This window comes from Centruroides vittatus, unplaced genomic scaffold, assembly GCF_030686945.1.
Source record: "Centruroides vittatus isolate TY-2023 unplaced genomic scaffold, ASM3068694v2 contig_933, whole genome shotgun sequence".
Classification (NCBI taxonomy): Eukaryota; Metazoa; Arthropoda; class Arachnida; order Scorpiones; family Buthidae; genus Centruroides; species Centruroides vittatus.
This window is the reverse complement of record NW_027122618.1, coordinates 43,038-53,163: the sequence shown is the minus strand read 5'-3', so window position 1 is coordinate 53,163 and position 10,126 is coordinate 43,038. Positions and strand designations below refer to the sequence as shown.

The 10,126-nt window shown below is 29.6% G+C and overlaps 1 protein-coding gene across 1 annotated transcript in view; it reads right to left on the bottom strand.

Moving 5' to 3' along the window:
* Nucleotides 1-735: 735 nt before the first annotated feature.
* The window catches only part of LOC136984844 (complement C3-like), a 42,407-nt gene continuing 33,016 nt past the window's right edge, over nucleotides 736-10,126 (bottom strand). The window contains exons 17-27 of the mRNA XM_067281986.1: nucleotides 5,918-6,017; nucleotides 5,472-5,573; nucleotides 4,870-5,058; nucleotides 4,728-4,803; nucleotides 4,187-4,343; nucleotides 4,035-4,109; nucleotides 3,779-3,947; nucleotides 3,239-3,405; nucleotides 1,747-1,905; nucleotides 955-1,065; nucleotides 736-834 (exon numbers count right to left, since the gene is read on the bottom strand). Of these exons, the coding sequence (XP_067138087.1) occupies nucleotides 736-834; nucleotides 955-1,065; nucleotides 1,747-1,905; nucleotides 3,239-3,405; nucleotides 3,779-3,947; nucleotides 4,035-4,109; nucleotides 4,187-4,343; nucleotides 4,728-4,803; nucleotides 4,870-5,058; nucleotides 5,472-5,573; nucleotides 5,918-6,017 (1,404 nt within the window). The remainder of the gene's footprint in view (nucleotides 835-954; nucleotides 1,066-1,746; nucleotides 1,906-3,238; nucleotides 3,406-3,778; nucleotides 3,948-4,034; nucleotides 4,110-4,186; nucleotides 4,344-4,727; nucleotides 4,804-4,869; nucleotides 5,059-5,471; nucleotides 5,574-5,917; nucleotides 6,018-10,126) is intronic.

Below are 10,126 nucleotides of genomic sequence, written 5' to 3'. Positions count from 1 at the left end.
CCAATCTCCTGAGTTGTGCCGACGAGAGTTCGTGTCATGGAATCAACGTTGAATGCATGTATTGAAACCACTAAATCCTACATTGAGTGACTGTTCTCTGAAGCCAAATGTCCAATCCTTCTACGCACTACCTTTTATGATTAAGCCTTTGAAAACTGTTGAGTTATAGGCGATTGTGCGTTATATATTGGCTGACCATTGTATTTCCGCGTGTGTCAGGTAGCGACATTCCGCGGGTGCCAGCGGTGTGAGGTGCATAACGCAAATGACACATTTTAAATGACAAGTTCTTGAATTGCTGAATTGCAAGGGGTGGATCTATTCCCGGATATCCCAGATACAAGATCTCACTCACTGTGGACTTTTTATGGGGATGCATTAAGGAAATTACCAACATCGATTGATCGAAAATGTAATTTCAGGTATCATTAAGCAGAAATAGAACAAAATCAAATACCTTTTCCATGTCTGTCACTGCATAAATACAGCACATATCGAAACATAATAAGGTAAAAACTAACTATAGAACCTTCCTAAAATGAGACGTATTACATTGAAATAATGGGATAGTTCCCATTACTTCAATAGTTTTATAGTGTTTGCTTAATAAGTTTTCAAAATTACGATATTCTCCCATGAACCGGTATATCCTACCGTTTTAAACAAGTTTTGTTTAAAAAACGTAATTAAATTCAAAAATAAATTAAATCTAACATTCTAACCTTTGTGTAACTACTAAATATTACCTGTTTCATTTTCGTTTTCATAATGAATGCTATTTTTCTGTATTGAAAACTGCTTCTTTGCTTTAGAAACACGTACAGTAACTTCATACTAATAAGCATAAAAACCAAATTTAGCCAAACTCTCTTCTCAATTCACGCGTTCAAACTCATAATTGAAATGTAAAATTATCTATTTATATCATAATAAATTTGCGTTGAAAATGCTTACGTTGCATGTTTGATACCCTACATCTGCTACATTATATCTTAATTTTACTGATAATGATCCAACTCCCCTTCCACTGACGTTGATATATAACATTCCATTTAGTTTATTTATCTGTACAAAAATTAGAATATATATATATATATATTATAAAATTAAGTCATAGAAGAAATGAGAAGCTGTTTGTAATTATGTAGGAACATTTTGCGACTTTCCTCTTCCGTAAGAAAGGAGTCGCAAAAAGTAAAGTATGTAGACAAAAAGGGTCAAAATTGGCTCCGAATCTGTGCAATTAATAGACCGTTTCTGATGATATGTTAAGAGAATAGTCGAAAATATTTGAATTAAATTGAATACAAGCGAAAATAGAAACAATAAACAGACACATAACAGCATTAAATAATACTTCACCGAAAAACCAAAAAGCGATATATATGTAGCAGACACTAAACGAGTTCCTCTATGATCGTGGCTCATCAGTAGCCGGATGGCTGAAACCGTTGAACCCTCATAGTTTGTCGCAGTTCCGCACCATCGAGCTGATCATACGGAGCTTTCCGGGTTTGCATAATGTGTCTAATACCTAAATAGGGGTAAATTTCCACGTGGGCGATCCGCCATTTCGGCAAATTGCCCTCGTGTTTTATTGTCTTAAAATCCTTAAGCCGGCTAAAAATATAGAAATTTATAAACTACATACCCAATCGATATAGAAGAAGACATTAAACGTAAATAAATCGTTTTAAAAACAGGTTTATATCGATATATTAAAATTTATATGAACATTTTGCTTACCTCTAATTGTTGAAGGACGAAAGCATTTTCATTGTTAATTTGCACCGTTCTCACCAATTCTTTGTTATGACTCGTCGAAATTTTGCATGTTAGAGATATGTCTTTGCGTGTAGATGGAATTAAATATTGTGATAATGCTTGAAATGCAATCACTGTAGTCTAAAAATGAACACGAATAAAATTACATGTTATACGGAAGTATCATATATAATACGTTTAAAATGTATAGCAATAACTTTTAACATTTACTCAATTTACCGAACGAAATTCGAAACATTCTGCCACGTAATTTACTGTAACGTATGTGTCGGGTGTAATAAGATAGATCATTTACGTTCATAAGAGAAGAAAAAGTCAATAAACCAGAAACAAGTTGCTGGACTTTTCCGGCAGCATTTAGAGTTTTGGTGGTGCCATCTGTTATCATATTTTTTAAGTTTTAAATTTTTAATTATTGTAAAATGGCAAAAATCTTAATTTTTAAAGTAGGGTTGAGTTTCATAAAAATGCCAATAACGTGTAAAATCGTCGTTAAATTTGATCCTACCAGAGATACACACGACTCCCTTTATTTACTTATCTCGTCGACCTTTAACTAACAAAATTTAGTAGCATCAATCTACGTAATAAGCAAATCGTCTAGGAAAATTTCAGAAATAGTCGACAGAAAACAAAGCGGTTATTCATCTTCAAAGAGGGTAAACAAAATCGTGCCGAGACACATTAACATCCATACATACAGAAATCACCCTCAAATTTCTTTCGCATTTCTCGACATTTCAATAGTCGTGGGACCTTACATGTAAAACTCTTAGGGGAGGGTCATGTTTTCATCGATCGCCACACCTTCCTTCTCTTATATATAACAGCCGAAAAAGTAAAAATAAAAATATAAAGGTATGCAAATGCCAACAAAAAATTATTTTGTTAACGTATTCGAATTATATAATCTGCAGGTATTTAGCAAATTTTCACCATTATTTAGGCCTATTTATGTTTAATAAACGAATATTACTATGCATTGCACATTTTTCCAAAATACTAATTTTCTTCTAAAAATTGCAGAAATAGGTGAAAATTTCATTGAAGTTCGGATGATTCTTTATAAACCACACTACTTTTATATATTGTAATGTGAGGTTAATTATTTTAAGAGCATTAAAGTGTATTTAAACTCGCAAAATTTGCATTAGGAAATAAATATAACGACACCAGAAAACACTTAAATTTGCGATTTGTGAGTTACAATAGCACTATTTGTCATTGTATAAGTTAGAATTATATTTTTATACAGAGCATGAAATGAATATATACAGTAAGTGCACAGAAAAAATGACGATTTTTTTCTGTGCGTTTAGTGTATATATTCCTTATATGATATTAGTGTATATATTAATGTATTCGTCGTACCTCCCTCCATTGAAATTACAAAAATTTGTTCACCACTTAATTGTTATTTTAATGTTTATTTAATAATAAAATTCTCAAATACCTGAGTAGAAGAGTAGAATCCGTTATCAAGTCGTTGTTTATTCAACCAGTTTACAATTGAAAGAGACGTTGACATATTCCTTAATTCCAGTTGAGCCGAGAGACCAAACGAAGTCATTTCTATCGATTCGGTTTTTGAAGATTTATCCCAATACCTATGATTTAGTCCTAATTAAAGTAATTTGGAACAATTTTCAATTCATAACGTGCGCATTTAAAAACATGGTTTTTCGTTTTATAATTCGAATTTTTATAGAATTATTCATTGAAAATTAGGTTATTGTTACCTGTTGTTCCAAAATGGCGGCTCGTCTCTGATTCCAGCAAATAGAAGAAAGGAAACAGTGCGGACACACGTTCTAACCTAACCTAACGTATTCTAGTAAATTACCATAATTTTTACTAACCAAATTATTGGAATAGGTTAGGTTAAGTTAGGTTAGAACGTGTGTCCGCACTGTTTCCTTTCTTGTATTTGCTGGAATCAGAGACGAGCTGCCATTTTGGAACCATAGGTAATATTAACCAAAAATTAATATACCTTTATCGTAAACTGACATTTTCAAAAGTTTTTCATTTGCTTGCAGTTTTTTCTGACTATTTGTTACTGCGAGTGCATAAGCAGTTAATGCCATAACATATGGATCATTTATGAATTCGTAATGCTTTTCCAGAAATGCTTTTGCTCTCAGTTGGGTATCATTCATATTCTAGGAATCAAATAGTATGATTTAGATTATATATAATAAATTTAATTTAATTTTTAATGTTTAAATGAACACTATTACACTACTCACTAATGAACTACATTTACATTCTTGCAGTACGGTTAGAACAAATGCAGTCATGGAGACTTTTCCGTCGCTTCCGTGCTTTAGAAATAATTTATTTTATTGCAAAATTTATGTAATATTTCAATTTTTTTCGGTCAATATTGTTAAAAATTCACCATTGTATCTCTTCTTATAACAGGATAAGGATCCTCGAACGAGCCATCAGAGTTTTGTTTGGAAATTATCCACTGTATAGCTTTAAAGATGACATTTTCGTCTATGTAAATAAGTTTGCTGGCTTGACAAAATAGTTTCGTAACGAACGATGTTAACCTACAAGAAATAGTACTTATATGATAATTAACGCACAAATTAATAAATTTCAGTTATTCTTAATGTTCGGGCAGACATTTTTCAATCGAAAATCTTTTTCAATAATGGGTTTTCGGAACAACGGATGATTTTCGGCAGCCCGTCGATCCGTTAAAACAATATTCTATTGTGTTTCATTGAACTTTAGTTCGTATTTTACATATAAAACAACGAGTTCAATGGTACTTCACGTAACTGAACTATTTTTTATTCTGTTATCAGATATGAATGATATAAATATGGTTAAGGTGTTAATTAATGCTAAGTATTTCGACGATGTATTTCATGAATAACAGCAATGTTAAAAAAATATATATATTATAACAGATTGAAAAATTTATTTACCAAATGCTTGAAGGTTTATGTGGCCAGATAGTGAATGAGCCATCTTGTTTTCTAAAAGTTAATGCTCTTCTATATCCTGTAATAAGTAAATTAATAGTTATGTAAATTATAATAGATATTAAATGTATAATAGTGTTCATACCTTCGGCCATAAAATCACGTAACTTTCTTTCTGTTTGCAAATCTATTTTTCCTCTACTTTTCAAGAAGTTTAAAGTGTATAAAGGTGGACCTAAGTGACTCATTGTTTGTTCGCAACTGCCTGTGGGCATTCTAATTAAGTATTGTGGATCGAGTAATAGTGCTTGCGCTGTAGGACCATATTCAGTACCTGAAATGAATCAAATTATTATCATTATATGATACGTAACAGCCTTTCATTAAATCCTTCATATATATTTTACACAAAGTACAAAAAATCAAAGGCTTTTATTCTTTCTGCATGAAAAAATGATAAAGATATTATCTGCCATTTTCAAAACCTAGATTACAGTCGATTTCTGTAATTAATTTCCATGGATTAATTTGAGTATGTGAGACTATTTTTTTTACAACTCATTTGTTTCCATGAAGATTAGAACAAAAGCATTTTTTGTTTCAAGGTGAAAAAAAATTAACTGAATAATTATATATTCGGTTAATTTATGTATTCAGTTAATTATGACTCTCAAATATACGAATTTCATAAAGTATTAAAAATTATTTTCATTAATTAGACACAGGTATTATGGTATTTGATCTTACCAAAGAAAGATATAACGGCCATCCCGCTACCAGGAATATACGTTTTTCCAGGTTTAAGACTAAATTTTATTTTTTGTAGCTGCTTCGATGTATCTGTAATATCTAATTTATATAGTTGATTAATTAGTTAATAAAATTTTTTATTTATTATAAATAATTTAGCATTAAATATTTTTTTTAAAAATACATCTTTATTACGTAATTTTTTACATTAAATTATAAAAAAAGTGATAATTATATCTTCGATAAAATTTTTATAAAATGACTAACATGCTTATAATTTATCGCAATGTTACTACATGTATATTACATATACGTATTTAAAAATTAATATTAAATAAAATAAGCAAATATAATTGTTAAGATTAAAAATGTTTTGTAACTTAATAGTAGTTAATTAGAATGAAATATACTGAGAGTATAACATAAATATATCTAATATACACCTGATAAAATATCTGAAACTATGTTTCTTGACTTCCTATTTTGTTGGTTTCTTGGATCTAAAGTGATAACATAATTCATTTCTTCGGTAACACCTTCAGTCTGAAAATGTTTAATTTAAATATGTTAATTATGCATTCGTACATCATGTGAAGTGGTTAAACACTTTTATTTAGGCAATGTTTTATTAAGAATTTTTTGCATATTTATGAAAATATGCAAATCGTATATCTAAAAATTACACTATTAGTAACTTATGAGACACGTTATTCTGACATTACTAATGGATTTTAGTAGTGCTCTTGTTCCCTTTTCCAACTCATTTTCTCAACGAAATTGTTATTGGTTATATGTTTCGTCTTCCTTTAATAATTTCAACTCTTCCATCCATTTGTATGCATACCATTATGACAAAGTAACTTCCCTCCATCGCTCTGAAAGCGACTGATGAATTTTTTTCTCATCTGACACACAAATGAACCATAGCTCGCTATTCCTCTTTAGATCACTCAAAAACGACAGCGCACACTTTATGGTTCAACCACTTTTAGCTCAGGAATAAATGGAACAGCTCGATATTTCTCTTCGATGCTCTCAAAAAAACGAGAATTGCATATTACACAATTTGAACGCTTACTACAATGACAGTAAGTAGTGCCATTAAGTTATTTAGGAGCAGCTAAAAGTTACTCCAAAAGAAAATAAACACATGCCACACAATTTTAGGCTTGCTTTTGTATTATATTTATGTAAAAATGAATTACAATAATTCATAAAAAGTAGTATTGTGTTTTCAAACTTCACAATTGGCATATACCAGCGTTTAAATCACTTATATATTTTTAATTCATTTAGTAATAAATTATACGTTTTTGAAAATGTAATTTCTTGAATATATATGTACAATGAAACTTCGCTTAACATTTACCTCGCATAAAGAGTAATTCTAATAACGAGCATAACCAATTTTAAAAAAGACTCGCTTAACCAGTGACGTTTCGCATAACGAGTGACAAGGACAGGGGAAGTCCGGATTGTGAACATGCTCCATTAGTCTATGTTTAGCACTCGTTCCCCTACCATCGTAGTGTTTCTTGTAATCACACATTTTTCTGAACTTGTGGTCACACAAATTACTTATAAACATCAACAACCATAGCCGGTTATATAATAAACACGCCAAACGATATGCCAAATTTTTGGGCTATGTAAAGTCTAAAATTAAATATTAGAAATTAATTAATTTGACTAGAGGTAAGCAGTTATTCTTCCATCTCGTAGTAAATTTAATGACTAATTCCAAATTAAATTTTAGAAGTGTCTAAACTAAAAATTAATTATTTATAATTATTCAATTCGGAGAGATTTACCTATCGTATACAATGGGCGGCTCGTCTTTGATTCCAGCAAACAGAACAAAAGAAACAGTGGGGAAGCACGTTCTAACCTAACCTAACGTATTCCAATAATTTGGTTAGTAAAAGTTATGGTAATTTATTAGAATAGGTTAGGTTAGGTTAAAACGTGTGTCCCCACTGTTTCTTTTATTCTGTTTGCTGGAATCAGAGACAAGCCGCCATTTTGTATATCATAGGTAAATCTAACCTTAAATTTAAATTGAAATGGAAGAATAACTGCCTAACTCTACTCAAATTAATTCTTTTGTAATATTTATATAGCTCAAGAAATTGGCATATCGTTCAGCCTGTTTGTCAGACATATTATCTGTGATATTTTTGTTTTCTGTAAATCGAATTTGCATTCCAGGTCGGTTCATTCCTCGCTAGAAGAAAACATGATGATTCACACTCTGTATCAATGTATATTGTATAATTTTGTTTAAATAAGCGTTATACATAAAATATTTGAGTATTTTTCGACACAAAAACCATTATCGTATTTTACATGAAATTTATATGGGAAAAACTGATTCGCTTAACGAGTGTTTCGCATTACGAGTAAGATTTTAAAATGAACTATGCTTGTTAAGCGAAGTTTCACTGTATTTATCAACAGAAATTTGCCGAAGTCATGATTAATTAGTAAAATATTAGAACTTTGTATCCCGAGTAGTAGTCAAATGACACATACGAATCACAAAAATTGTCAAGTAAATTCAATTTGTTGTATTTATAAGAAATTTTTAGGTAAATAAGTTTTATAAGTAATAAGTTTGGTGTTTTTGTAATTATTTTATGTTATTAATAATTTTGAAATAATGCAACACTGAAAGTATTTTGAAAGATTTTTTATTTTTACTTTTATTAATACAGAGAAATCATTTAAATTTTACAATTTAAGTGTGTCCAGTTTTCCTTTTAGTTTTTCTAAACCAAGACACAATTCTGCCATTAAGTATAGGTATAAATTTTCACGATGGGTAACGATGTAATTACGATCTAATATTTTATATTTTATAATGTAACACCAAGAAAGCTGAAATTGAAATTCGTCAATGAACTCTTGGTCAAGCTTTTGATAACGGGAAACAAAATTCCAGTTAAGGAAGTCTTGTATTTGACGTAAAGTTGAGGTTTTTAATTGTTGGTATTTTAAGAGTTTTTTAATATCAAATTTATGTACATAGCCAATAATAAAAGCATCCGAAAGAATTTGGTGTTCGGCTACTTTATTCCAATCAAGATGGTCGAAAAAAGTTGTAAGGAAATGATCATTTAATATCTGATATTGACATATTAAATCCCATTTTGCATAGTTAATATGGTCCATAATAAATGTGGGTAGAAATTTGTAATTTTTCCATATGTGGTTCCAATTTAATTTATTCGCGAATTCCCTAATAAACTCTTCAGATAAATTACGTCGTCGACTAATTGTATCCCAGTGGACATAGTTTTGAAATTGACGAATAACGTTTTCGTCTATGGCCGAAGATGAGAAAGCTTTCCAGTCAATTTGGGGTTGTGTAGCGTCTATAAAGAAATAAAACATTTTATATTATTTGCTGCTTTATTTAAGTACATATTATGTATACATATAAGAGTGTACATTCTCGAGTATAAAATGAGGATTACATATATTATATTTGAGTACATTACAAAATAATATCAAATATTTAATTTTTGTTACAAGTAGTTATGATCATTATGAGTTCCAAAATTTTTTTTTTCAGATACAGTATCTTCTTTTTTTTCAGATACAGTAATTTCGTCTTCAAAAACTACTTTTTTAGTAATATTATAGTCTTCAGTATCAGAATCGGACAACAGAATTTTTTTACAATCATCAAAATTTATTTTTTGAGAAAAGGTACAGTCACCAAACCCTTGTTCATTTCTGTCTGTCTCGCTTAATGATTCCATTTCTAAAAATACTGGGTGTGAGATTTTTTCGAAGATAATTTGTGCAATGGCAGTTCCACGTTTAATAACAATATTTTTGGGGCCAAAGTTGTACATCATCACCCCAATATTTTCACGATAGTCGGAATCGATGACCCCTGCATTTATTATCATGTTATCTAGCAACAAAGAAGATTTTGGAGCCAATCTGATATAACATTTATTATTAGGTATTTCGATGGCCAGATCAATAAAAATAATTTTTTGTTCATTTGAGTTTATTTCAAAGCCCTTGATACAAAATATGTCATATCCTGCTGCTCCCTCTGAAGCTTTAGTGGGAATTTTAGCAGCCTCGCTTAATTTTTTAAAATATACAATTTCTAGAAAATAAAATATTTAATATTATTACATTTATAAACATTAATTATTACATTTCATACAATTACATTTTATAAAATATTTATCGAATATTGGTAATGTTATTTTATCATTTATTACGAAAAATTTACATTTGTATATTTTATTATCTAGTAATTTTAATGATGCTGCTTTATTACATGTTTGTTTTAAACATGGGTAAGTTTTACTACAAATACTATGTATTATATAACTACATTTTCTTTTGTATACTATTATAAAGCCATATTGTGGTAATGATGAAGAATCTGCAAAATTAAAAGTAAAAATTGTAGTGCCCAAATGATAGTGCATCTATTCCATTATCTAAAATAAATTTTTTATCGTAAAATAGAGAAAGGAAAATTTTATTTTGTAGATATGTTGTTACTATATGATTTTTGCTTTGAATTCCATATTGTTGATGCCTTAATAATTCTGTATTAAACAAAACTTCTTTATATTTATCATGATTAAATGTTTTTACAACAGATTTTTTAATTCCTTTGG